At 51.5% G+C, this 26,619-nt stretch overlaps 1 protein-coding gene across 2 annotated transcripts; it reads right to left on the bottom strand.

Annotated features, from left to right (window-relative positions):
• Nucleotides 1–13,040: 13,040 nt before the first annotated feature.
• LOC143427829 (uncharacterized) lies at nt 13,041–26,303 on the bottom strand. Of its 2 annotated transcripts, none has more exons than XM_076902300.1 (15): nt 26,157–26,303; nt 25,302–25,440; nt 24,993–25,129; nt 24,679–24,919; nt 24,472–24,588; nt 23,598–23,827; nt 22,459–22,668; nt 21,228–21,471; nt 20,513–20,787; nt 20,116–20,437; nt 19,569–20,039; nt 18,409–18,539; nt 13,958–14,109; nt 13,618–13,880; nt 13,041–13,362 (listed from the first exon to the last, which is right to left on the bottom strand). In XM_076902300.1, exons 1-15 carry the CDS (start codon nt 26,253–26,255, stop codon nt 13,079–13,081), a joined length of 3,315 nt encoding a protein of 1,104 aa, XP_076758415.1. In that variant the 5' UTR covers nt 26,256–26,303; the 3' UTR covers nt 13,041–13,078. The 2 variants fall into 2 exon arrangements, with proteins under 2 accessions (XP_076758415.1, XP_076758422.1); XM_076902307.1 differs by having other exon boundaries at nt 25,302–25,444; nt 26,157–26,190.
• Nucleotides 26,304–26,619: the final 316 nt, after the last annotated feature.

Here is a 26,619-nt window from a genome sequence, read left to right as displayed (position 1 = left end):
TCTCCACGTTTTCCCTTGACCCGTTCGACCCCTCGACCTTTCCGTTTCCATCCCTCCCTCCCGCAGCCAATTGTCCGTCCGCGTACGAGGCGTGCGGCAACGTCAACCGTGTAACCGTTAAAACTGTCGAGGATCGCGCCAGAGAGTCGGACAGGATCAGATTGATTTTCCCGTGGAAACGGGACAATACATTGTTCCCGTGTTTGACGCTGATTAGTAATAAATCCAGTTCGAATTCGGCGCAACAGAGGGCCGGTAATTTCGTAGCACACCGTCCTGAAGTCGCAGCAGCAGTTCGCAACGCGAGCGTGCTCGATAATTAAACTCGAGGCCAATAGTTACGGCGACATTGTCCCGTTAACAGTTTTCCGGGCGCGCGATAATTATTCATAAGAGAACAGGAGCACGCGCGTCTCGATAAACCCCTCCCACCGTCGGTGGATTTACCAATTTTTCCGCGAACAAACCTTCCACGGCGCAGAAATCCCCAGTGGAAATACGAAGCGTGCCACCGGCGACGATGGTCGAAAGATGTTGTTCCTCGGAAAATCGAGGCGGCACCGGACGTTGCTCGAGTTAATGAAAGTCCCGGGACGAGAGGCTCGCCTCTCGAAACGACGCACGATTTCGTCGGACGTTTAATATCGATAATTGGCACTCGACGTCCGCGGCGGGAACGTCGTTAACACGAGCCATCGGTAGTTCGAACACGACTTCGCATTAATTGGCACGGCGCATTGAAATTGCAACTGCACTGCGGTTGCCTCGAGGACACTCCTGCGAGAGCGCGGGGGCGTAGTCGCAGGATACGACCACTCTCGCACACCGGTCGACGTCGTATAATGAACTCGAGCCACCGACGACGTTAAACGTAACAAGCGGCGGCGACCAAATTATTAATCGGATTTGAAAAACGATCGCTGGCGCGAGTTTCGACATTGGCCGCCGCTCGAGGCGTCTCCCAACCCCCGAGGCAATGAACGGGAAATTTACAAGGGTGGGGGAGAAGAAAAATTTCGCGAGTTCGCTGTAATCAACGGAACACCGTCGTCTAGCCGGTCGCAATCAGCGGTGAAATCAGTGGGACCGCAGGAGGAACGTAGGTGCTCGTCGAGCGAGATTTTAATGAAAATTTACATCCGCGCCGCGCCGCGTTGGTACGTACGTCTGTCAGAGTTGGTGCGTCGTGCATCTTCGCGAGAATATCAGCTTAACTCGGTTATCGTGTGGGAAGAGAATGATTCGCTACGTGGTCGTCGGAGTACAAGCGAAGGATGGTTCTCGCCCGTTCTGAAGTGCATCCGGCCTGTGCGACGGTGCGGCGATTCTTACGTAACGCGGCTTCGAAGATCGCGCGGGTGATTTGCATAATCGAAACTCGGCGGTTCGGTCTCTTCTTGGTGGTGCTGGCTGCTGCGGTGGGCAAACGCGATCGCGGCATCTGCGACGTTAATAAGAAACTTTCTCGACATCAATTCCGTTAGGTTCGTTAAAACCAGCGCTGCGGCAGCGATTTTCTTGCCGCCGCGAGCTTTAATGGCGGACGCGTAAATGGCTATCGGGGATGGGCCCCAGTTTAGACTAACCGGGGTCTACCCCCCCGCACACGCGGACTCGTTTCGTCGCTATTACTTAATTAAGCAGTTAATTAATTTTGCCCGATACACCCGGCGAGCCTGGCAACCGTTGCGCGGAATAAATTCCGCGAGTGCGCCTGCTGGAAAGATCGCGAACCTTTTCGACTTTGATCTTCGATACTGCCGGCCGGCAGTGGCGCGCTTTATAATCAACTTTTGCCGGCGTTCCTTTTGCATCTCGACTTCTAGCGAACGCTCGTTAGTGGACGGCGAATGGGCGCTGACCCCGATTAACTATTTTCTTGCACGGTACCGTTTTTCGAGAAAAAAGCCACCTTCGATGTAAAGGCGAACGGTGCTTGTACGTGGAACGTGCAAGCGCGGTTCCGCGGGAAATGGACCCGGGAATCGAAGCGTTTTCATATCGACCGACTGATTACGTTTTATACGATCCGAGAACTTTTTATCCGTCGAACGGTATCGTGGTAAACAGAATTACACGGCAAGCAACGAACGACCAATTAAATTACGCGACCTTAGCCAGATTAATAGCTCTAATTACTAACTTAACGGTCTCGTTGCGCTCGCCTTGTGCCACCAGAATTACGGCTATACCGTCCAGATAAAAGCTGTCCCTTTTCAGTAAATTTCAAGCAACCTCGTGCGGGGTATTTAGTCGCGTTCATTTGAAAAATCGAACGGCATAGACCACGCTCGAGAGCACCGGGTGAATAATCAATTTCGATGGGTTTCCCTGTTCGATCGAGGCACCGCGGTATGTCCGTTAAATTGCATAAACTATTACGCGGAGGGAAGTCAATTTTACGAGATTTTAATTGGAAACAAAAAGCGTGCCAGTCCCTGTCGACGAAAGGCAGTTTCATTTGGACGTTCAGCTTTTCCGAAACACGCGACAACGTTTCGTCTTCTCCACGGTTGCGCGACAGGTCGTGCAGCTTCCCGAGGGGCGCGCGACCGATGCATTTTATCCGTAACATGTAAATCTGACAAGGCGACGCGACGACCGTGTCTACAGGCTGATTGGCCTCTCCGACTGGCATTAGCCCCGGATAAAGCAGAGGAACTCACTGGTGAACAAAGCCTCGCATCGTCCACCTTCGGTTGTTCTCTCTCTCTTTCTTTTTGGCTGGGGCTAACCCAAATTCCGTCCAAGTAAATGACGCGGAAACCTCGACGACGGCACAAAAATCCGTTCTCCTCGAGAGGCGTATTCGAAAATGAGGGCAATTCGCGATCACCTAAATTGCGACTGCGATTCACCGAATCCTGGTTACCTAACAATCGCAGACGCTCTTGGGGGACACGTCCGCGTCTCTCGACGACCAATTCGTCTCGCGGCGTAATCTTCGCGCAAGAATTTCGCATTAGTAGCGACTAAAAGGGAAGTAGAGATCAGCGAGATCGAGGAAGATCCTCGTGGTAAAATATCACAAGTTAAAGGGATACTTTGTTATCAAAACGAGATAAAGTTCGACGCTCCCGGCCGTTTAAACTTCCAACTCCTTAATAATTAATAGACCCTGACGAAATCTAGCTATCGTTAGAGAAGCCAAGTCTACTTTTATCCGGGCCGTGGGACGGGAAGTTTCCAAGGGAACGCCGGACCTTTGACGCATCCCCGCGGAACTTCTCCGGAAAGTTTCCACTCGTTTGAACGGCGGGCGTCTATCGAGCCTGATCGAACGCCGCGTCTCTCGTCGTCCTATTTGTCTCTGAACAGAGGCAACGTGTTTCATTCACGCGGAGCATATTTCGCGCAGAATGTTCGCCTACCGACGCCGCAGCCCCGTTTACGAGGCTGGAAAATTCTCCGGAGCAATATTCCTGGCAGGATGTTTCGCTAGACTGCCGTAGCCCGTGGCGCAGAATCCTGGTTGCGTCTCAAAGTCGTGATTCGCGGATACAGTCGGTCAAAGGGCAAACGAACTGCTTACTGAACTGAAAATTTATGTAACCGTGAAACCGATACACGATTACGCGCTGGAACCGCGCTCGTTGGACGAACGCTCGAGGATCGTCCGCCTCCTTGCCTCCGATCTCACGGAATTCAACGTGACCGACGCGTTCTTTAAACGGACGTATATACGAGAAAACGTCGAACAAAAACTGTCCATCGATCAAACCGCGCGAGGGAAATTTTCATCCCCGTTTCTCTGTAAGAATGGAGATTCCCTTCGACCCCGCGCGTCCGACAGAGCCGACATTCCAACGAGCTACCCAAAGAGAACACGAAAATTCCCATTCCGTTCGAACTAGTTAAACGGCCACCGAATTCCGTGTACAACAATGGCTCGATGTTTTTGCCCCGTGGAACGACAATGTACGTTTTATGGTTTTATGAGCGAGCGGGATAAGGTGGAAAGACGGGAAGGAAAACGAGGGAGCGAGAGACGGTAGTACGCATCGGATGGCGTTTTTTCGCCGAGGAAATGAGATTCCAAGGCGTGCCCTCGACGGGCGCAACGCGTCTCTGCCGCGCTCCCACATTTCCCCAACGTCCTTGCGAACAACGCAAGACAGCGAACGCGCGAAACGCACACGCGCAGATGCGGGGAGGTCCGCGAAGTTGCCGGTGGCATGTCGAAACGCGCACGGTTGCACCGAATATCGATCATGGGATACACACCAGCCGGGATTACAATGGTGTTCCGTTCGAGCGGCGTTCGAAACTTCGTCCCGCTATAAATCCGCGAAGAATACAGTCAGCTGTCGGAACACGCGCCATCGTCGCACCCGAACGAACCCGACGTGGCGAACAGCAGGTACATCGGGCGGGCAGATTTCGGAGTGTAATTCAATTAAATCGCGCGCGCGCGACGTTCCACGCTCGGTTCGTCCTGCAATTAAACATGGTCTGCCGAGCAACGCGCAGAAAAGGGACGCTGGGCCATCCCTTTTTGCGAATCCGCGCTGGTCTGACTTTCTGCTCGACGGGCTCTCGCTCTGTTCGATCACTCGTTCAACCCTGAAGGGCCTGCACGAGCCACGGCTACGTGTCGCGACTCGCAAATGGGTTGCACGATCGATCAGTCGATTCCCTGTCTCGCGTATCGCACCCTTTCGAATTCTGCGAGGGATATTGCGCGTCACAAAGTGAATCGTAATATGCCCATTCCGTTCTCGATAGTCGAGTACGTCGTTACTTACGCGTCGTTGTCGCGTGTTTCTTTCGACAATCGAATTGAAGTTGGAAGTACCGCGAGAGGACAGATCTGAGGCAATCTGATAGATTCGAACGGTGCATCGAATTGTGGTTATTAGAGGCAGATCGAAGTTAATTAGTCGGGTTCGATGGAACCAATTGTTTGGTAATAAATTAATTTCGATCAATAGCAGGCTGGCCGCCGATTGACAAAATCTCGACGCCACTAGTCGTGGCCACTCGTTCTACCAATTTATGGAATCGGAGCGCGATAAAAGGGTTCCGTCAAGGTTCCGTGCTCTTTTAAAATAACCTCCGTCCCATCATTTCGATCTGAGGGAAATGTCTAGAAACTTGCCAGGAATTTCAAGGGAATTCCTGCTAACATTCCGGGGCTTTGTACAGCTTTAAGAAGAGCCCGTCGCCTAATGAAATGAAAGACAGCGCGCTTTGTGCTCGACGAACGTTCCCGGGGAAACTCGCGATTCGATTGGGAGGAACTGGAATAGAGTTTCCGGTTCCGATTCTGAAAATGACGCGTTGCACGTGCCTCGTGAGCCGGTCGAGGCCTTCTCTCTCTCTGTTGGGAAATTCGCCAAGGTTCGTTAGGCCGCTCAATTTCGACGGAGACCTTTCGAAGGCGGCGTAGCCGTGGCAGTCTCTCTCGGTTACAATAGCCGCCGTTCGATATCGTTCATCGCCGGTCATTCTCTGCGGATCAAATTATAGGCGTTGCCCTCGAAATTTCACCGCAACAGCGACGCCTACGGCGTTCACGGAAAAGCTCGCCGTCGTCTTTGATACCGAGAACAAAGGAGGGAGCGCGCGAAACAACCGCGAGAGCGCGAGAAAAAAGGGGAGAAAACATTAGCAACGCGCAACAACGGGTACCAACCATCGAGGAGATAAGCGGAAGCATCTTGGGGAAACTATTTGGCTGCTATCTCAAAGCTCGCGGCGCTAATAGAATTCTAGAAGCTGTTAGAGGTCCATTCAGGTGGTTGATGGGCTTCCATTGAATCGTAACTTCCTTAAAAACCCGGGCAACGCCGTTGTGCCCGCGATGTTAAGAATCTGTTAAGGCGTTCCGCGGAAGCGAAAGCACACAAGTTCGTGGGACAGAGGAACGAACGAGCTGCGTGCCGGTATAATTAAATAGCTACTCCGGCAGCCCAGTCCTGTCTTAGGAACATTTGCACAATGAACAACGAGAACTACGGCTCAAAGCAAACGCCCCGTGGAACGGAGGCGTTTGACAGGGACTGTTAACACGTGTACCCGCTTGCCGTACACATCGACTCGAGCCTGTTGATGTACACGCAGACCACAAAGTGCGATGCGGTGAACTGTAATTCAATGTAGTCTTGACGAAGACTTGGAGTACGCGAGCCACGATCGCGAAGAGTACACGATGTTCAATACAGGAAGTTTAAACGTTAAGAGATCTCTCTCCTTCTCTCTCTCTCTCTCCCTCTACATGTATAATAAACTACCGAAGGTTCAAATTAAATGCATTGGAAATGAGACGCGACGCTAAATGTGAATAATAGAAGACGAGCACGAATTTAGACCGAATACGTTATAGATAAATGAATAAAGAGCGACACACGTCCCCCATTACTCCAACTACGTAGTCGAAAGCGAATCGAGGTGACTGTTCGTCGATCCACGGATCTATTCTATTCTCGATTTAGCGAACTAGTTCCCGGAAACCGTCAATGTCCCCCGGGATGAGATTCAGCTATTCGCCGAACGAAAACGTAGAAGTGTCCATTAATTACCGAGGTCGGTTAATTACGGAATTCCTTTCCGGTGTACATCGCCGCGGAGCATCTCCGGCGCGCGGTAAACGACGAACGAGCCTGCCGAGATTTCCCGGGGACTAAATTTTTCCCGTGCCCCGACACCATTAAAACGCACCGTGAAAATAAATCAGTCCGACCCGTAAATTTCCACGGTTCATCGCGCCCTTTTTCCCGCGGCCGCGTTGAAACCGGGGCTCGGCCGTTTTTATTCTCCGTCCGCCGTTCCTCGCGGAAATGATTTCCAACCCGGTGATTTCGAAACTACCCCGCTGCCTCCACTCGAGGTGTACGCAGACGAAGAGCGAAAGTGTCCCCTCTCGGGCACTCGGCAACGATCGTCGTTTCCGCGTGACACGCGGCGAACTAACCGAGGAGCGACGCGGGAAAAGAAAAGAGAGGAAACGGACGAGAGAACGTTAAACACGAGACGACCACTTTGAAAATCATCGTACAGCGAGAAAGTGGTTAGGAGAGGTCAAGGGGTGCTCGGCGCCGCTTGTTCCAGTTAAGTCAAACTGCTGACTGCGCCTGGTGACGATCCGACAGATGCTCCCCGTGCATCAAAAGCTCTTCGCTTTTTCCAAGCCCGTTCCAGTCCGGGATGCCCCGAATCCCCGCTGCCTCGCGGACCCGTCCCTCTTCGGGACGATCCTTGATCAACGGGAATAAAACACGAGTGCACCGTTTAAGGAACGTAAACGTACCGCTACACTCGACCGCGGCGAATGATAATACAGAGGAAGCGCGGGTCAAGGAGTACTCCTACGGAGAACGGACTCCGCCGTGCACCGAAACCACTCTTCTTCCGGTCCCACCCGTTTCCTTCTGTCCGACCAACCAACCAACCAACCCTCCAGACGCGGACTTACTTCCGCCGAGTGCTCGATAATTCCTTGACCAACCTCGACTCACGGGGCCACGCCTTGCTCTCGCGCGCGAGAATTAGCGGCTGATTCTACCAGCCGGCACTTCTGCTAACCGTTCCTTGGCATCGCACCTCCGAACGGTGCCACGAATTCTTCCGTCCGAACGAGTTCGACGCGGGACGCAGTTCGATTCCTACGCCCTCCACGGAACAGGCGTCGATTATTTTTCAACGCCTGGCGAATTTCACGAATGGATTAATTCCCTCGAAGCGCGACGGTAACGTCGCCGCTAGAGCGAGCGTGGAAATCGTAATTGATTTAACTAATTTATGAGAAACGCGAGCGGGAGCGAGGTAAAACGGCTGGAAGAGAAAGAGACGGTGGAAACAAAGGGAGAAAGAAGGACAGAGCGAAAGGTGGAGTCGAGAGGGTAAACATGGCTTGTTATTCGCCCCTGAAGGCAGTCGGCGAAATTCCTCGCGGAATTCGGCCACAATACGCGTCGACGTCCAACGCGTAAACTAATTACGGCTATTGGCGTCCGCGTTGCGTCATTTTGTTCCGTTATACAGGCGGTCGAGCTCGGAGAATCGCGGAACGAAGAAGAGGCCATCCTCGGTCCCCTTCGTCGGTTCAAACGACGAATAAATTCCGGGCATAAAAATCCGCATCGACTATTCTCGGTATTGGAAAACTGTCGCTTGTTTAAAAGCACGGGCCGCGAATTATTTGCCGGCCGACCGCGCTCTAAAATCAGTCCGGGGAACGATTCGACCCCGAGTCGTGCACCTACCCTATTCGGGTCACCCATTCGGCCGGCAAATGAATGGCTGAAATATTCAAAGGTAATCGCCACGCGTGCGCCAGCCGTGCGCTATTAACATGCGGGAATTTATCGCGATCCCGTTCGTCGCTCAGATCCGTAGCATGGACGACCGATCGACCGTTTGTATTCGATATCACCGCGGCCTAAACACCCCCGACAGGCCAAACATCCCGTCGGACGAAGACGGATGCCGTGTTTCCGCGCTGGACTAAATTTCATTCCCAACAGCCGTCGGAGGACGACGCTCTGGGTATCGTCGCGAGATGCTGGGGGTAGTCGCGTTGCACCCTGCAACTTTTCTCCGCCCGCAGTTATAAATAAACCGGTCGCGCTCACCCGGAGGTACCGATCAATCGATCGAACTGCTCGACGACTTGTTGTGTCCGGTTCGAACGTTGTACTTTCTAATGAATAACAACGAGCAAGACTCCGGGACAATTCCGCCTCGATACAAGGGAACAAGCGTTGAAACGTATGAAAGGGAGAAAGCGCCGGGGGGAAAAAACGGGTCGTTATTACGCGGTGCATGCAGCCTCTGAATTTTCTAATTCAGCGTTTCACGGTAGAGAGAGCCGCGCGGAACGCGGAGGTACTTTTCTTTGGACGAAAATCAAGTTAAACGTAAGGGACGGTAATGTGTCAAAGGGGCGGAATAGAATGGCGAGCGCGTACATTTGCCTGTATTACAGCGCTGACTCGGCGTCTCTGTTCCGGCTGAAATTCGTTGTTGCACAGACGAATTATTTGCTTATTGCGTGCCGCGTCTTTGCGTCCTCTGCTCGTGTTCCATTTTACGAATCGGACGCGACCATTCGATTCGCGCTTCCCTCTCGGCTACGTGAATTCGATCATCTCGATTCGCAGAACATCCGGTAATTAAGAGCGCGCGCGTAGATCGTTGACTATCGGACGGTCGGTGACGTTCGAAAATCACGCGGATCGGCGATTATTCGAAACGAGTGACGGAACACTCGACGCGCGACATCGAGCGTTCATCGACGCATCGTTTGATGGAACGATCGTGGACCGCGGTTGGCTTTTGTTCGACAAATTCGACGGAAAATATCCAGACGTTAATCGCGGCTACGATATCTCGCTAACTTTTCCCCGTTCGGATAATCCGCGAGAAATTTGCCATTTTCTCGACGATAGAACGCGAGACATAAGTGCTCGATGTAACGTGGACGCGCATAGGGCTTGCGCGTCGAACCGAGAGTCAGCGGTATGCAAAATTCTCGAAGAATCAACCAAGAAATTTTTCTACGAGCATTAATCGCCCCGTTACTGAGGGGATTATGCAGATTTCGTTCGGATTAAGTTCTCTCCCCTTCTCCTCTCCCGGCTTTTCCGGATGAAATCCACGAACGTGCCAAAACCCGGAAAAAACGGACCCCGTACACCGGGGAACCGGCGTGAAACTACAGCATTCGCCAGAAATATAAAGGTACGGCGAAGGTTGGTCATAAATCAAACGCATCGATATTGGCGTTCGTTTAATAAATGATCCTGGTCCGTGGGAAAAGGGGAGCACAGTTCGTTCGCCTGTATACGAGACGTGGCGTATAAATGATCCGCGCGAAAAATCAGTTTCGGGTGGCGAATATTGCTCGTTAATCGGGACGTCGCTAATATATTCGACATCATGTTGAAATATCGTTCTATCCCACCTGCGTCGATAGTTTACGCGTTAAAATACACGGTAGGACTCGCTCCGAGGAAAAAGAAGAAGAAGGAGAAGTAGCGTACCGCGAAATTAAGGGGAACAGAAATTGTCGATCATTGGCGGACGGTAAGTAAATACAGCATCGACGTAATGGAATAAATTCTTCCGACGCGGTGCGTCGAAAGTTCCCGGGAGGAGGAAAAAAAGCTGCCACTGAATACCAAAGTAGCTCACGGGACACGGGAGAACTCGTCTACAACTCGTAAAATCATCCCCAGCCTAAGTTTGATACAATTTGCATGTACAATATATTTCAACGTTGCCCTCCCACTTTTTCATTTCCAACCCATCGATACCAAACCCATCGTACAGTCTCAACTTCGATTTCCAACTACGACCGGTTTCTATCCAGCGGATCGATTTTCGGACGATTAAGTGTATTACGCGTAATGACGAGGCGAGGGTTCAAAGGGTGCTTTAACGTTCTCTAACCAGTGGCTAGAGCTCGAGAATGCGCTATTCTCTTGAGGGTACAATCGACAAAGCGGGTCTCGCGGCGTCCACGGAACTCCATCTCGCTGGACTAGCCGACAATTAACAGTGCACGAACGGGCGTCGCGTTTAAAAATCAATGCCCGATCGTATCGTGGACCGCGGGCGAAACGGCGTACACGAATCGCAGCGAGGATCGAACGTCGAATCGATGACTCGAAAGGGCAACGAGGGGACACCAGAGCCGCGTGAGCGAGGTATAGGGTAACTGTGACGCAAACAGCTACACGTACGTTTCCTTACCAAGTAACACGCGTCGGGACCTCCGCATCGCGCACCATTGTCCTGCCAGTCGTCGCTGAATCACCTATCGCACGGTAACATGCCTCGTGGTAACGGTCAACGAGAAAGTTACATGACGAAAGACGATTCCCACTCGTCCCGCGATCTTCCGCAACTTTCGAACACCGTTGCTTGGTGGCCCGATCGAGCGACTCGCGAGGAACCCCGATCGCGATTAAACCATCCGCGTCTCTCTCCGTGGATCGACCGGCTCGCGGGCGCCGATACCAAAGGGCGAAGAAAAGGTGAGACACGACGAGCAGGACGCGGATAGAACGACACACCTCTGTGCCAGCGACGGCAGAGTTGATGCGGACCGCGGAAGGGAGGCTGCGAAACTGAGATGAAACCACGGCGCAACCCCGGTGCGCGCGCGCACCAAAACCACCCCCGGAATACACGGAAGCAGCCCGGCCAACCGAACAGTACCACCCCTCCTCGCGTCCCTCTCTACTTACTTCTCTCCAGGACTACCACGTCCAGGACGACGATGCTCCCGCTTCCATTTTTCGCTCTCCGTCCGTTTCCTTTGTCCACCTGCTCCTTCTTAAGGCCGCCCTCCTGCCGCCCGACCGCGAGCAACCCCTATATACGCCTACGAGTATCAACGCGTTCTCACGGCACCGCGATTTCCCGTTACTATTAATCACCGCCGCCTCGGTGTAACCGTTGCCACCGCGTGCTGTATCATTCGTTCATCGATCGGTTCGTTGATCAAAGAGCGGTCCAGAGGGAACGGAATAGGCGGCGTGGTTAATTGAAGAGATATCGCGGGAATACAGTTTCGTTACACGAGTTTCAGGTTATCAAAAGATTTTCAGTATTCTTTGGCCTTTGCGAACGAATTCTGGGACCAATGGTAAAACGGCTGAATGGTAAAGCTGAACGTTCGCGGAGCAACGAAACCGTAGCGACTCGTTGGCGAACACAGGTTAACGCGCGGAAAGTGGCTGATCGTAGAAATGAGGTGAAAGCGATGCGAACAACGCGGAGTTTTTCAGGTCAGTGGAATTCACGCAGTCAGAGTTCGCGCGGGTGAAGCTCAATGACTCATCGATAGAGCTCGAACAATGTTGCTCATTCCGACGACTTTAATTGGCAATTACGAGGCCGTTGGCAAGCCCGTGCTTTTTTACAATTCGGTTAATCGAATCGCGCGCTCATAGAGGTGCCTCTACCTATTTCCAATTACCCCGGTACCCGCGTTTCCCGAATTTGCGTTAAATCGCAACGCAGCCAATGGCCAGAGCGGGCTTTCTCGCGCATCGTTACGAAAGTCCCGCTGGCCTCCATAACTCGCTTCTCTGCGACGAGAGATGTTTTCGTAGCACGGAAATTACACGGAATTTACCGATCCACTCGAGCGATTCGATGTATTCGACGACCCTCTCGCAAAATGTAGTTGCATCGATATTATGTAAATTAACGAAGGCAAAATGTAAAGGAAGGAAAAGTTATGGGCGCAGTTTCGTTTCATTCGACATCCCCTGTCTCGCGCGCGAGGGTGTACAATCAAACCGATGGTTGCCGATAAAACAGCGTTACATCTTTTCGCAATTTAAGGCGCTGAGAACTTCGGACGTTGGATGGAAACCAAGGAAGAGACCGAGAGTACACAGGAAGGCTTCTCCGCGAGGAAACCTCGCCGGAGCGGCGTGCTGGGGATCCTTAATAAAAATGTACGGTCACGGAGTAGCCGTAGGTGGTAAGGATTGATGAAGGAGCACGGAAAGAAGCGGCGAGCGAAGGCGAGGAAGTTTCACTTTCGTCGAATTTGCCAAAATCAGTCGACGTTAACCGAGGTTTCGACAGAATATTCCAAGCATCGCGTGGTTCCCACTAATTAACGCGAGGTCATCGGGCTGAATCGACGTTGCACCCCTTTCAGGGGTAGATTAAAATTTAAGGCGACGGCGCGTACCTCTGTCGAGCTTTACGGGAGGGTTTCTATCCGTAATCATTATATATACTTACGAGTGAACGGGAGCACTCTCGAAGCGCGAACTTCTCCGTTGTCTTGTCTGCGAGAGAATTAAGCTCTCATCGAGTTTAATCGACGAGCTGAACAAGCGGCGGGGACTCGATACCGCCCTCTCCGCTAAATATCTGCCCGAGTGAAACATTTATTTGGCCGTTCGAAAAGGGCGCAAAGTCGCGTCGGAGGCTGTTCGCCGAAACGTCGAGAGCTCGAATATGTCGGCCAAGTGTCGGAATCGATATGGTTGCTTAAACGCGATGTATCGCGGCGCGTTAAAATTTTCGCGTTGGACGTTCGGATGGATGGGAGGAAAACGAGGGGAAAGAAAAATGTATTCCCCTCGAAGCGAGTATTATTCCACGGGAGTCACTCCCGAGACGTCACCGCGCGGTTTCCTCCGATACTTTCGTCTGTTTCCAAGGATCCTGACAGGGCGTTGCCGTAATTACACAGCCTCCTATTCAGAGTCGCCTCGAGCGTATCCCAAGATGGCAATTCGTCTCCATTCTTCGACTCGGAGTCGTCCAACTTCCGTCTGGCGTCCAGCGTGCTCCACGTAGGCGACTCCTCTCGGCTGATCATCTCCTCGTCGAATTTATTTTTCTCGATATTGCGATCCGCGCCCAGGCTAGACCGTGCCGGGGAACTTCCTGAAATTGAAAAATCGATCGCCGTATTGTTTGCACGGCGTTACCGGGGCTCGTTCGTGAAAAAACGAATCGTGTGCTCCGGGTAAATTGTTGCCGCGTCCGTATTAAACGATCGACCGCTTCGATTCGAGGCGAGCGCAAATAGAGGGGCGGCCGTATCGAAATAAAATAATCGAGTTTAAGAACGAGACAGGAGAGAAACAATTATCGCGCGGCGAGAGATTATTTAGCCCGTAGTCCGCAGAGTAAAACGACCTTTAATCGCGTCCCATATCGGGGTGCGATATTTCCGGAGGGTAATTGTCCCCGCGATGGAGTCGATCGAGGAGCTCCACGAGGAAACCGAGGACGAGTCCCAAACGTTGCAGGGACGCAGCCTCGTTAAAGCGTTCCGCCTCAGAGTGTCGTGCATCTCTCGCATCTCCCTCTCGAGTTGTTTCTGGTGTTCCGCGATGATTCGCCGCTCGCGCACCCCCGGCGACAATCGTGGCGACGAATCCAGCTGGTCCGAATCCGACCTGAAATCGACGAACAGGAATCTATTAGGAGATCTGGGTAACAACGTGGCTATCTTCTTAGAAACGAGATCCTCTACCTCGGTCTGTAGATTTGCTTCGGTGAATCGGACGCGTCCGCGCATATGGCCTTCCTCGAACGGCGAGAGGACTCCCTGGCCGCGCGTTGCACCATATCCAACACGACCACTTGCTCCTCTCTTGGCAGAAGCGCAGCGACTTCTTGGAGAACCTGCGCGGAAACAAGAAAAAAAGTTTCTCGATCCACGACTCCAAACACGAGCCGCACTCTAACCCCGCACGTTCGGTGAATTTCAAGAAACAGGATAGCTGGCCCCCTAGATAAAAGGGTAGACGAAAGTAGAAACGCTCCCAGTTGGCTCGAAACGGTATACCCGACGCGAACTCCGCCAAGTTGTTAAATAAAAGGGATGTTTTTTCGTAAATCTTGGGCAACTTCGACGGGTACCGAAGTTCCCGTTCACGCGAGGGGTTCGGGTGCGTACGACTAGGTTTCCGGGGCGGTTCAGCTAGGATTAAACTTAGTCTCGCACATTTTCCATAAGCATACGGGGATCTGCTCCGGGTTGAATCGGGTTGTCGCTCTTTAAGTGGAAAGTTAGTTGGCACACGGTGGACGGAGACGAGGAACGGGAGCCAAGAGTTGCTCGGCGCGCAGGGTGCGCGAGGGTGCGCGATGCTGCTTCGGCAAAGTAAATACGCGTGTCCGGTTTTTTCCTTTTTTCGTTCGCCTTCGGCGGCTCTGCGGGTAACATGCACAGCCCCTCGTGTAGTGCCGAGAGCACGTCCGAGACCGGTTTTTATTCTGCCTTCGAGACAGTTTCGTGGATCGGGTTCGAACGATTCCAAGCGAAATCGCTCCAAGATATGAAGAATCGCTGACGTCTCCGGGCTGTAATCCAATCGGTGCTGTTTCGCAAACAAGTCTGCGATCCTCTGCACGGAATTGCCTCGATTCTCACGCGGATTGATTGGCAGGACAAACAGCGAGGAAAATTCGCTGTTACACGTCCCATGGAAAATTCATGGGCCGCGAAAAGGACTCGTCCGCGAAGCAGAGGCGTCCTTCTGGAACCGCGCTGCTCGAGGGCGTTCGAGATCGACCCTCGTCGAAGCGTTACCGCGTTCCCAAACGGTTTCCCACGGAAGCACGTGCAAGCGGAAATTAGCTGAAATGGAAGCGAACCAACTCCCCGCGGTGCCATCTTCGCGGATAAACAAACCGAAAAATACGGTTACCCTTTCTCGTTCCTTTCGATTGTCGCTCTGTGATTGACAAACTTGGAAGATATCTTCCGACCGTTTAACTTCCATTCGCTCGGAAAAGTGGCCATCTCGTGGCAATTCCACGGCAAAGTTTCCGTCGTGGAACTTATCCCTCGCGATAGTAATGAGAAACGCTCGAGTTGAAGAGTAATCAAACGGATCGAGCGACGAATCGAAATTATTACGAAACGTCGGGAGCGGGAGGAAATCTGCCTTTGACGGAGTAGCCTGTCAACCGATGAAAGACGCGTACGCGGTGCCGCGAGGTTTGGAAAAGCATCGAGGACGCTCTGGCACCCGTGCTCCCGCGGGACTCGCGAACGGGAAACGAATCGAGCGTTGTTTATTTTACTCGAGAGAATAGTTGGAAATGCCGATGGCACGAACGATGGGAACGTTAATCGGATAAGTAGCGACCGACTCGGAACTTCCACACGTGAATTCTGTCCCGACCGTGCATTGGCCCGTGCGCGACGACGGAATCGGACGGGGTTTTATCGATCTTCCATTTTAAGTCTCGTTGGGTCCATCGTAGATCTGGCTGCTCTCGAGGTAGAAAATATCCGTCGAACTATTGGTACGCTCTTCCGGAAACGATGGTGAAGTGTACGCAAAATTTCGTAACGGAAGGAAAGTAGGAACGAGCGAGTTATGTACGATTGGTGTTACTTCATTCGAATAAAAGAGGATCGAATAGGATCGCCAGATAAACGTCTATGATTCTCGTCAACCTTGGATATCGACCGGAGAGGGGTTGGACCGACGTCCACCCATCTCGCGAGAACTCGCCAACACCTATTAAGACTGGTTTAACTCGAACCCACGGTCCCGCGAATGCTGATACATTTAAGGCTCTCCGGGGACTCGCTAACCTTTAGGAAAGTCTCTTTGATCCCGAGGTGAAGTCTCGTCGAAACGGTAAGCGCAAGAGCGATAGGCACTCTGATGGATATTCCTAACGAGCTGCAAAAAAAAAAGAGAGATTCGGTCCTCGTAAGTGCGAGATCGTGTCCTGTCGTTTGCGTGGCTCTCGTTCCATCCGCTTTTTTAAGAAGCGAAGTGTCTTCTGTCTAATTATCCAACGGGTTGGCTCCGAGTTCTTATGGAGCCTTGAGGAAAGTTAGACTGTCGAAGGTGTATTAAGTTGTCAGTTTGATAGTTCGACGAACGAGGAAGGCGTTTCGCCTGGAATTCCATTTTGATCTATGCGATAGTGTGACGCGACGGAAATTTCTGTGGACTGTTTCGAGCGACTTTAGAGAAGCTACTGCATACTTTGCTCTTTAGAGTATCGAGGAAAGTACCAAGTGACTGTTAGCGACGGGAGCGATTCGATTACCCTCTAAACGTTTCGTTTGCTATGCAAATTCTTGTGCACTCGCGTGCATAATGGGTGCGATGTGTAAAGTCGTGGGAAAATCAATATTGCTTGCAAAATAAAGCAATCGCGACGTTGAATGACCGAGCAAGCGCGACGAAGCTTTTCAACAAACCATCGATATCGTTTGCGAGAACGTTGCTCCCATCGCTACCCGCACGAGCATCGTTGCGGCAACAGCCTTCTTGTCGTCATTACAGTAACACGATCCTTTGAAGTAACATCGCAGCCCAATTTTATGATCTCTCCGTAAAACGAGGTTTCACTTCGCAGTTTCTCGCCGCCGGCTTTCCCGAAGCATTAAACCGGATTTCAAACCGGCGCTCGAAAATGCGAGAAAAACGGAAGTCGTTTCGACGCGGACTGAAAAGCGAGGATTGATGGAAAAGAAGGAAAACACGGAGGGGAAAAAAGAAGAGGAGCGATCGATCTCTCGATCGCGCTCGTTTCGAATTTAATCTTCGGCACGTTTGGACGGTGGCGTGTTTCTATGCGTCCAGCTAGAAATGATTTTCCCCGCCGTTAATTAACAATCGACGCGTAATCGAAATTAAAAGAGTATCGCGTCCTAGTCGAATTTCATCTGCGCCACCAGTTTCGAATCGATCGATAGATAATAACGATAATGGGTGACTGTGTACAGCGCGATATCGGGTATCCCACGTGAAATTTAATAAAAAGACTGATTTAATGTATGTATACGTCCTATTAACGCTTATTTTCACCGGATTAAAAGTCAATTTATATTCGTCGGAAATTTATGCAAACGATACACAGCCGTGTAGCCGGTCTCTTAAACGGCGACATGTGAGCGACGTTTAATTCTCGTTGTCAAGAAAGAAGCCACCCGAAGGGAGATGAACGTACCTTCGTGACACCGCTCGCACACGTCCACGTTCCCCTGTCGTCGACCGAGGGACTCAATTTTCATCAATCCAGCGAACTTCTCTTATCTTTTAATTTTACCACGCGTTAGCCGTTCGGCCGACTCGAAATTGGCGAGGATGGTGGGTGGTTGAAAGGCTGTTATCAGGTTGGTCATTAAATCGACTGCAAGCCGATTATATAAACGAAGGATAATGGGCGGCGAGCATTAGGGAAGAAACGGATCGCCGGAAACGGCGGTGCTCGTGGTACCAAGTCCGCAATTCCCTCAAGTTCCGCGTCGATATCACTGTCGTCGAATACGCCGCGTCGGTGGAGCAGGGTCTCTCCTCTGGCGGACGCCTCCGCGAAATTACTGTCCTGGAATTGCCTCCGTGCGCCGGAAATCCGTGCTCGTCTAATCTAATGAAACTGCGCGAACTGTGTGTAATTAAGCTGCCTCGTGTCTACCGCGCGCTGAACGAACGTCGGCCCGAAACTACGGGACCGAGCAAACAGCGATTCACGAAGGCCTGGTGAAACGCGAGCCTCTTTCCCACGGAAATTACTCCAACAAATAATCGGCCATCGAACCTGGACCGTATCATCGCGCGACATATCGGACGAGACGCTCGACCCTCCGAGGTGGCCTCGTGGCGGGCGCAACTTCGATCCTCTGTCACGCGATGCAGCCAACTTTTGAATCGGAAAGGCTGGTTAATCCGTCGAAGATACAGAAACACCGGAAACTTCCTCCCTCGCGGTGATGATTCGTTGAAAACTTCTGTCCGCTCTCGGAATGTTTGCTGCGACGCGGTGTACGAAGCAAAAAACGTCGCGTTCTCGCGCGAGAAGAACGCGGGGACGTCGAGCAAAAAAGCAGAGACGCGGAGGAAGTTCGAGCGACGTGGCGGAGGCGCGGAGAGCGGAGACAAATCGCGAGAACGGGACAAGGGGGGCGGTGCAAGGATCACGAAAAAGTTGCAAACTTGAAGAACTCACCCTGAACTTGCCAAGGGAGACGATGGCGGAGATCAGATCGCCGGGGCCGCGATGTCGAGCTCGCGATCTGCTCATCGACGCGACGTACGTCAAAGGGCTGGCGTCCCTCAACTCCGTGTATCCTGAAACCTCTGACGAAAATATTGATTTTATCCAAGCCGGCTCTGCCCCTGGTGTACGCGACTTACGTAAACATTTTCTGTGATCCAGTGACCAAGCCATCGGCGCGCGGAGCAGAAATTTGCCTACGTCACCGAACGGCGACGTTGATTTAAAACGCGTATCCCCGGGACCGGCTCTCTGCCGGAGCAGCCACCACGGTTGATCTATCACCCGGCATTTCCAGCCCGAATTTTACGTGCTCGCTACGTATGATATTCTCCACCGACGTCAACGTAAATCTTTGTCTCTTCCGCGCGTTTAACCTCGCTCGACGGCCGCCGTTGCGCTTCAATTTTTAACGCCAGGCACGTTCGTTCTACGCGCGATCACGGCTAGATAAAGCCACCATCGAGCAAGGATTTTATTCGATAAGCCTGGACGAAAAGCGCACCGTCTGCCGCCGTTTCCCGACCAACGATGGGATAAATGTTGGTTTCAGAACCAACGGTGTTCAAGCTCGACCAGACGGGAGCCAAAGACGCGCGAAATGAACGATACTCTGTCAAAGGCGACGGATCAAAGGTAGAGCGCGCAGGATTAATTTATTTCGCGGACAATGCGTTTTTTTTCAGCGAGCTGGGAACACTCGACGGACGATACGCTGATAGGGAAAAATTTCGAGTGAATTTTTACGCGTCGCTCGGCAGTATCGGTTTTTTTTTCTAGCAGGGTTTGCGGGTGTACCGTGGCAAGCGCGCGCCATGCGCCGCACGGAAATAATTAATTTCACTCAGTGTTATTAGTCGCGCGAACTTTAGAGACCGATGTTTTCGAACAACCGAAACCGAGTTTCCCCGTGACCGGGAAAATGGGAACTCGGGAATGGCTGGCTGGGAGTCTAATTAATTCTCTAAACTCGAACACCCGACCGAAATCTCTTATTACCGCGCGACAAGTTTCCAGTAACTAAAATGTAAGAGAGCAGGCGGGAAGGCTTCTTACACGCGACGGTAGTACTTCGACCGCTAATTTATTAAATCGTACGAGATTTTCTTTACCTCCGGTTCCGATAGACGTTCCGCGTAACTCTGACAGAGAGTCGAATAAATCACCGGCACTGGAGCTGGTCCGTCTCCTCCTCGCGATCGCGCTGACGCTCCTCGCTTTGCTCCACGTCGAGTACGAGCTGAGGCCCTTGTTACCCGTGAACGTTAAGTTATACTTGATCACCCTGCCGCCGGGCAGGAAAATCAGTCGCAGCGAATTCCCCGAACGCTCGATCATCTTCGTCATACTCTCCGCCCAGCGCCAACCCTTCGACAAATTGTCCACCAGCCCGTTGGCGGGCGACGTTTCCTGGGTTATCACGGATTTACAAAACGTTGAGAGCGACTGCATCTCGGACACGTAGTCTTCCTGCCTCCTCTTCCAGGACGCCGCGCACCAGCCGTACTCGTGGAGGCTGTTGAACAGATTGTTCAAATACGGACGCAGGATCGGCTCGAGGACCTTTCGATCGTAGTCCATCCCTTGAACAATGGAACGTGGTTAATAAACGTTGGAAATGATGGCTCGCTGTCTTCTCAAGCGGATATTTCCTCGTACCAAAGTGTAACCATCGTAGAAGCATTTTGGTCATTATCGAAGGAGTCCTCAGGTCCATGTTGGCCGTTTCTCTGTCCCTTCTGACAACGTCGACCAAAAGACCGAGCGAATAATCGAATTCGCTGGTCGTGTTGCAACGCCTCCTACTCTTCGATTCTTTCGGACGATCGTAGACTCGCCTCCTGCGATCCGCCATCGCGTGGATCTGGTCCCTGGCCTGCGTTACCACTAGTCTCAATAGAAACGCGAGCTCTTCCACCTGGTCCGTTGTCCGGTAGGATAATTCCGGGGAACTCAAATAGGAAGAGTTGCACGAGCGATCCTGTCGACGTAGAAAAGCGACTCTTTTTCATCTCGGTAAACAGTAACGAGCTACCCTCTCGTCGGTGGTTTCTACCTGCAACGCATTGTCGTTCGCTCGCAACGCTTCAACCAGGATCATACTAAAATATTCGAGCTGCCTCTGATTATATCCGTAGTCGTCGTTGCCGGTCCCCCTGGGCAACGAGGCCACGACGTCCCGCCATTTGACGATGAGCTCGGTCTCCATAACGTCCAAAGGCCTCGGCACGCTCCGCGTCATGGAAAATGAACGATAATGGAGCGTTTCCAAGTACGACTCCAACAGACGACAATCGGAGACGTAGGAATCCTCGCGATGCACCAGTCCGCCTTCGGGGCGCGAGAATACAAGCAGTTCTGAATGGGCCGTCGAAGGCGAGCGTATCAACGAAGAGCAACAGCTTTCGTCAGACTTATATTTAGCGCACGCTTCGAGGCTTCGGGGCTCTACTCTCGATTAAATCGCGGCGTGATGTAAATGGTAAACGTTTAATAAGCGTAAGCTCGACAGGCGACGCGCGATGGGAAATGGTAACGCGGTCGAAAACCGTGTCATTTGTTCGACGTCCACGATAATGGTACACGTCGTTATCGTCACCAATTAAGGATTACCATGGAAACGGAACGATCACGAGGACGTCCAACGTGTCGCCGAGATATTGATTGCGATATGAAAAACAGCGGCGGACGAAAAAGGGAAAGGAGAAGGAGACAACGGCCCCACGGCTGGCTCTCCCGGCTAGAGATTCTCTCCATGGAAACTGTATTACCTCTCGCGCATTGCAGCATCACGTTGCAACGCGGATGAAAGTAACACCTCAGGTTCTGGCGTTTCAGAGCGGCGACTAACTCGTCCAACGTTAATAGAACGTGACGCGAGAGGGTATCGGGCGCCCAGCTTGTCAGCGGATCCGGTCCCGCCCTTTCCAGGGACCATCGGTGAACGGTCCTCAGGATGTGCCTCGAGACAACTCGCGAGCGATCTTGCAACGATGGTCCGGCTTTACGCGTTGCCTGAGGAAATTTCCCTTACACACTTCTCTGCGAACAGCCCCCGTTAAGTCGGCAATTTTGCGATCGATACCACGAAATGGAGCAAGTACAGTCAGGAACCAGAGGAAGGTGAGTACAAGGGGGTGAAAATTTTCGGGATCGAGTTCAACTTTTCTCGTTACGTGTTCACCGGTGGTGAACGCTCGCTCCCACGTTCGATCGTACATTGACGTGGGCTGGTTAAAAACGGGGTGGATAAATAATTACCAAACGCGGGGCAGTGACGTCTCTTCTTATTGGACGGATATCGATCACGCGTCCGACAGAATGGATTCTCAACGTCGACGCGGTGTCTGTGTACCGCGAGAAGAGATTCGAAGAAGGAAAGAAGATATTGACTCGTTGGGTAGACGGTTCGAGTTTCAGAAATAGGACAAATCGGAGATCACGTGAATGGGAGCTCTCACCTGTGCGCAGAGTGGATCCGTGAGCTTAGCTATTGTCGGGACATCACGCGAAATAAGTCGTTATTTCCCCGCGTGACACGCGGAGCTACGAACTGCTCTCACAGGTGATGAGAACGTCAAAAGAGACCGGTGGATCTCCGCGGGATATTTCCGAGACGGCTGTCGACGGCGGTGCACGGGAAGAGAGACAAATGATACAGCCGTCTGAGTGGACTATAAGTACAAATAAACTCCATCGGGAGGAAGTCTATTTCTCGTGAATCTGACTAGAAACGAGGTTTAGAACATCGCGTGCAACATCTCTGAGAATACATTATTTTCGTTCCTTTTCTCGACCGATGATCAAAGCGTATTTATTGCTGCTGTGGAGGAATCGAAATGAAAGGCAGACGAGAAAGTGTGTAAAAGAGAGGAAACAGACTTGAATCCACGTTTTCCATAGAAAGGAAATAGTGGAATAGCCGATGAAGGTTCATAAATAGATGGTTTCGATCGCTTCGATGGCTCCACGTTGGTTGGTTTCAGAAACAATTTAGGATACCTTTAGCTTGATTGGCAAGCGCATAGCGCATCCTTCGCGCAATTCGTACAGAACTTCCATGAGAACGGATTCAGTCAAGGCTGGCACACTGTCCTCGGCATAGTGTTGACTCATAATTTTCTCAGCTGCCGGAACGCGTACTCTCCAGAGAGTAGCTCGGTTCTCGCAGCGTGCACCGGCGTACGGACCAACCGCCACCCCGTACATACCCTGGAACAACCACGGCAAAAAGATGTAGCGAAACAGACGAATCTATTCGTTTGACGCGTCGATAACGATATGAAACGTGCATTTTTCCCGACAGCTCGATGCGGGTGCTTGGAAAAACTTGTCTGCTCTCGCTTTTCCAATAACGCGTCAACGGTACAATGCAAGTTAATTTGTTTAAATGGTCTCTGTTACATTGGCGGAAATGAAAAAAAAAGAGTCAGGTCACATCGGAACGATACACGTGTATCGCGTCCTCGTTCGTTGATTTAATTTACCGACGAATCGCTAATAACCTCCACCGACCACGGATTTACCTCGTACACGTCCGGCGGTCCGACGTTTCCAAGCAATTCTCATTTACGCGAGACAAGCGTGATGCGCCGATGTGTTGTTCGTTGCGTTACACGAACGGTGCAGTCAGTCAATGCGCGGCGCGATGCACGCGAACCGATAGTTTGTCAGAATGCATGCAGAAACAACAAAAGAGCGTACGCTCATTACGCGACGCGGTGCTTATCACGGGATGAAAACCACAACGCAAGAGCGTGAAAGAGAATTCTGCGAGTGCTGTCGAGAATTTTCACCAGTACGTCGTCCGATATCATCAATTGGAAACGAGCGTGTTCGAAGCGTCCCGTTCGAGAGGAACCTCGTGTCCTCGCTCGTCGCTGCTCCTCGAAGGGTGCGCGATTCCTCCGGCTACTCGCGCCAAGTCCCACGCCGAGTCGAACTTGGCGATAATCGTTTATCCGGCCGCGATACAATGGGAATAATCAATGCTCTAATTGCGTGACGCATGCGTAAAACGCGAGTCGATAAACTTCACTTTTCGATAAACTCGTGTCGAGCAACTGGAGCGAAGCGGGAACGATAGACGCGGTGGTTGACTTGGAAAGATTTTTCGACCATCATCAGCCGTGCACGCTTACGCTCTGGGCTACGGTGTAGTGGAGAAGCGCGTCGCAGTGGTAGAGTGGTATCCGTTGTGGATAGTCCGCTAAACTGGGCCACGACGACACTCCGATGCCGACTAATAACCTGACCTCGACTTCGCGAGCCTTAAAACTGCCCAACTCGATTCTGAGCAGTATCCCGCCGGCGTCCTCGATCATAGCCACGCGATGCTCCCTCGGCTCTGGTAACGGTCCATCCGTAACGGCTGGAAACAACCACACCATCCCATTGTTACCTAAGGGACGTTGCTAAAAATCGCGTGGCCGGCCATTAGTTGGCTCTTGTTTCGCGCGGCTCGATTTAGAAGGCACTCCTTAATACGGTTACACGGAAATTGGGAGGGTGGGCGCTCGTTATTCGAAATCCTCCAACTTCGACTAAGCGTCTTGTTCCGATTTATCGAACGCCGAGTACATCGAATTATCAAGTTGGCTCGTGCATCGGTTATTTAGTATAAAGCGAGGATAACGGGGATAAGGGAGGGGAGGCGATCGAGGATGGAATGTAAGACGAGAGTAGGACTAGGAAATCGAGCGAACAGAAGTTTTCGGATACGATCGTGAAACGGTGAAACGACAATCGGACGTTGATAAGGAGTGTGTCGAAGAATGTACGAAACGAGGAATCGCAGTTGCGTGATAAAGTGTCGCGAGAGCGTTCCTGTTTACGATTCCTCGGCGAGTGGCTTTTGTTCGCCTCACGTTCAAGGGTGATAAACGCGCGGTAATAATTCCAAGATGGAATGTTTCGAAACTTCAACGTTGTCCGCGCCGGGAATTTATCTCGCTCGCTTTTATCGCTCTTAATTAACGAGGGCGTTTAAGTTACCCGATAATGCAAAAACGTTACCTGGTCCGTAGAATATCCGGCAGTGGTGCGGTTGCTTCAGTATTTTGTCGAGTACCTCGGCGTCGACCACTTGGCCAGGCGAGACGCAGACCTCGTCGTCCGGTGAACTCGCGGAATCTGAAACACGAGTCGGGCATTTTTATTTTTCGTTCAAAAAGATATCGCGAAATTTCGCGCCTGTCCAATTGGCAGTTAAACACGAAATACCTCGCTTAATGGCCGTGGCCAACAAATTTGCTAGTTTGGCTTTCACGAGGTCCCTTCTCAACCTCCCCGCAGGATCCATGTACTCCCGCCACGCTTCCGCTTCAACGCCAAGCATCCTCAGCCGAATAAAACCTGGCAGAGAGGTATCTTCCTCGACGCAGACTCTCGAAATTCCTGGGTCAGGATTCACGCTCGGAATCGACAACGCATCTATCCGTAGCAGATACTCGAACTTGAGTCGCTGAATAGGGAAGACGTTAAATCTATAACGCGAGAAACTCCATCGTTCCCAACATCCTCGTCCCTCCCGTTACCTTTATTCGCCGTGGCTCGTTCAACGAAACGAGGTACATGGACGAGAATCTCCGGTCGAGATTACCAACGCCTAGCACCAAACGCTGGACCAATTTCTCTACCGTGGCTTCGATCGCGGGAATAGCCCGCGAGGAATCTGTAACAAATCCGTTCGATCGAGCATTCGCGAGGTACGAAAACACCATCAGCTTCCATTTGGCTTTCAAATTGAACACTTTCGTTGTTCTACGCGGTACCGCGAATGCGATACGGCTATGATTCACCGAATCGAAGCGCAAGATTTATCGAGATGCTCGTTAAACGTTCACCATTCTGAGCCTCGTCGAGCAGCTCGCGAAAATACGTATTCAGGTTGTACAGCTGAGCCTTGGTGAAAGCCAGTTTCGTAGCCATTAATCGAGTGCCGCCCTTCTTGCACGATGATCCGCTAGGTGCGCAGCCCATTCTCTTTCTCGAACAAAAAGAAACGAATAAAGAAAAGGACCAAACGGACGAGCGCTATGGTAAATTGAATCTAGCGGACGTTTCGATATACGGAACCGGGAGGCGATCGACATTTTCCAACTGAAACGAGAAACAGAGAAAGACTCGAGAATGTCCCGCCGTTCGAACGGAAATGCATCGGTACAATGCGTTTCCTGAATCAATCAGGGACGTGATGGGAAGCAGAGATCTAAACGAGAAACGTTGCAACGCGATAAATCGCTGGGGAGGATCGATTTATCGACTCGTCACGCGGACCGTTATTAAATCGCATCACTTTTGCCGCACGCAACAACTGCTGTTAAGCAGCTAGATAACCGGAAACTGTTTCAGTTTACGGTTTAAGGCATCCGACGAGAGAATGAACACGCCGCTCTCTCAACAAATTCCGTCCATACGTCTACGTCGGCTTGCTGCACTGCTTCACGTTCATTCATCGTGACACTACACCCTTTCTCGAGTCTCGCTTGAATTCCGTTTCGTTTACTTCTGAACGTCTCGAAAGAATGGTCTTGATAGGAATGTCAGGTGGCTCGAACGTAACGGTTCGTGAAATAACAAATTAGAAAAACTGTAACGCGCACTATAGCTGCCGTAGATATCGTTGGAACACAGCGAAATTTTCGTGACGAGCGAAGGTATACAAAAAAAACTCGCTCCGATTTACTTTTAATACGTACCTCCGAAACGACGACGAAGTCACAGTCATAGATCCACAACAAATACTGAAGGGACGGTATATCACGGAGCAAAGCCACCGAGCGACGTTTCCATTCCATCCGGAAAGATATTGACACTTGACAATCGTGGCCATGTAAATGCACTGAACGCCAATTATTATTCAGCGGATCGGCTAACAATGCCATGACGGTGTTCAGCCACCGGAATTACTTCCGATTCTGATTGTGTATGCCCGATTTCCGTTCCTGTGAACGTGTATCCGCTTTGTCCTATGTATAGATCGTGCTACCATTACGGCACTACACATACAAATAAACTCTTGCGTGAGATAAAAAAAACTCAGCTTAATAAATAAATAATACCCATGTAATAAAGATGGTTACTCACCGATGTAGCCGTACACTTGTGATCACTGGTATACTCGAAAATATTGCGTAATTGCAACCAATCGCCCTGTGTCGT

Source organism: Xylocopa sonorina, chromosome 1 (genome assembly GCF_050948175.1).
Source record: "Xylocopa sonorina isolate GNS202 chromosome 1, iyXylSono1_principal, whole genome shotgun sequence".
Taxonomy (NCBI): domain Eukaryota; kingdom Metazoa; phylum Arthropoda; class Insecta; order Hymenoptera; family Apidae; genus Xylocopa; species Xylocopa sonorina.
Note: the sequence above shows the minus strand (reverse complement) of the source record. Positions and strands in the feature narration are given on the sequence as shown.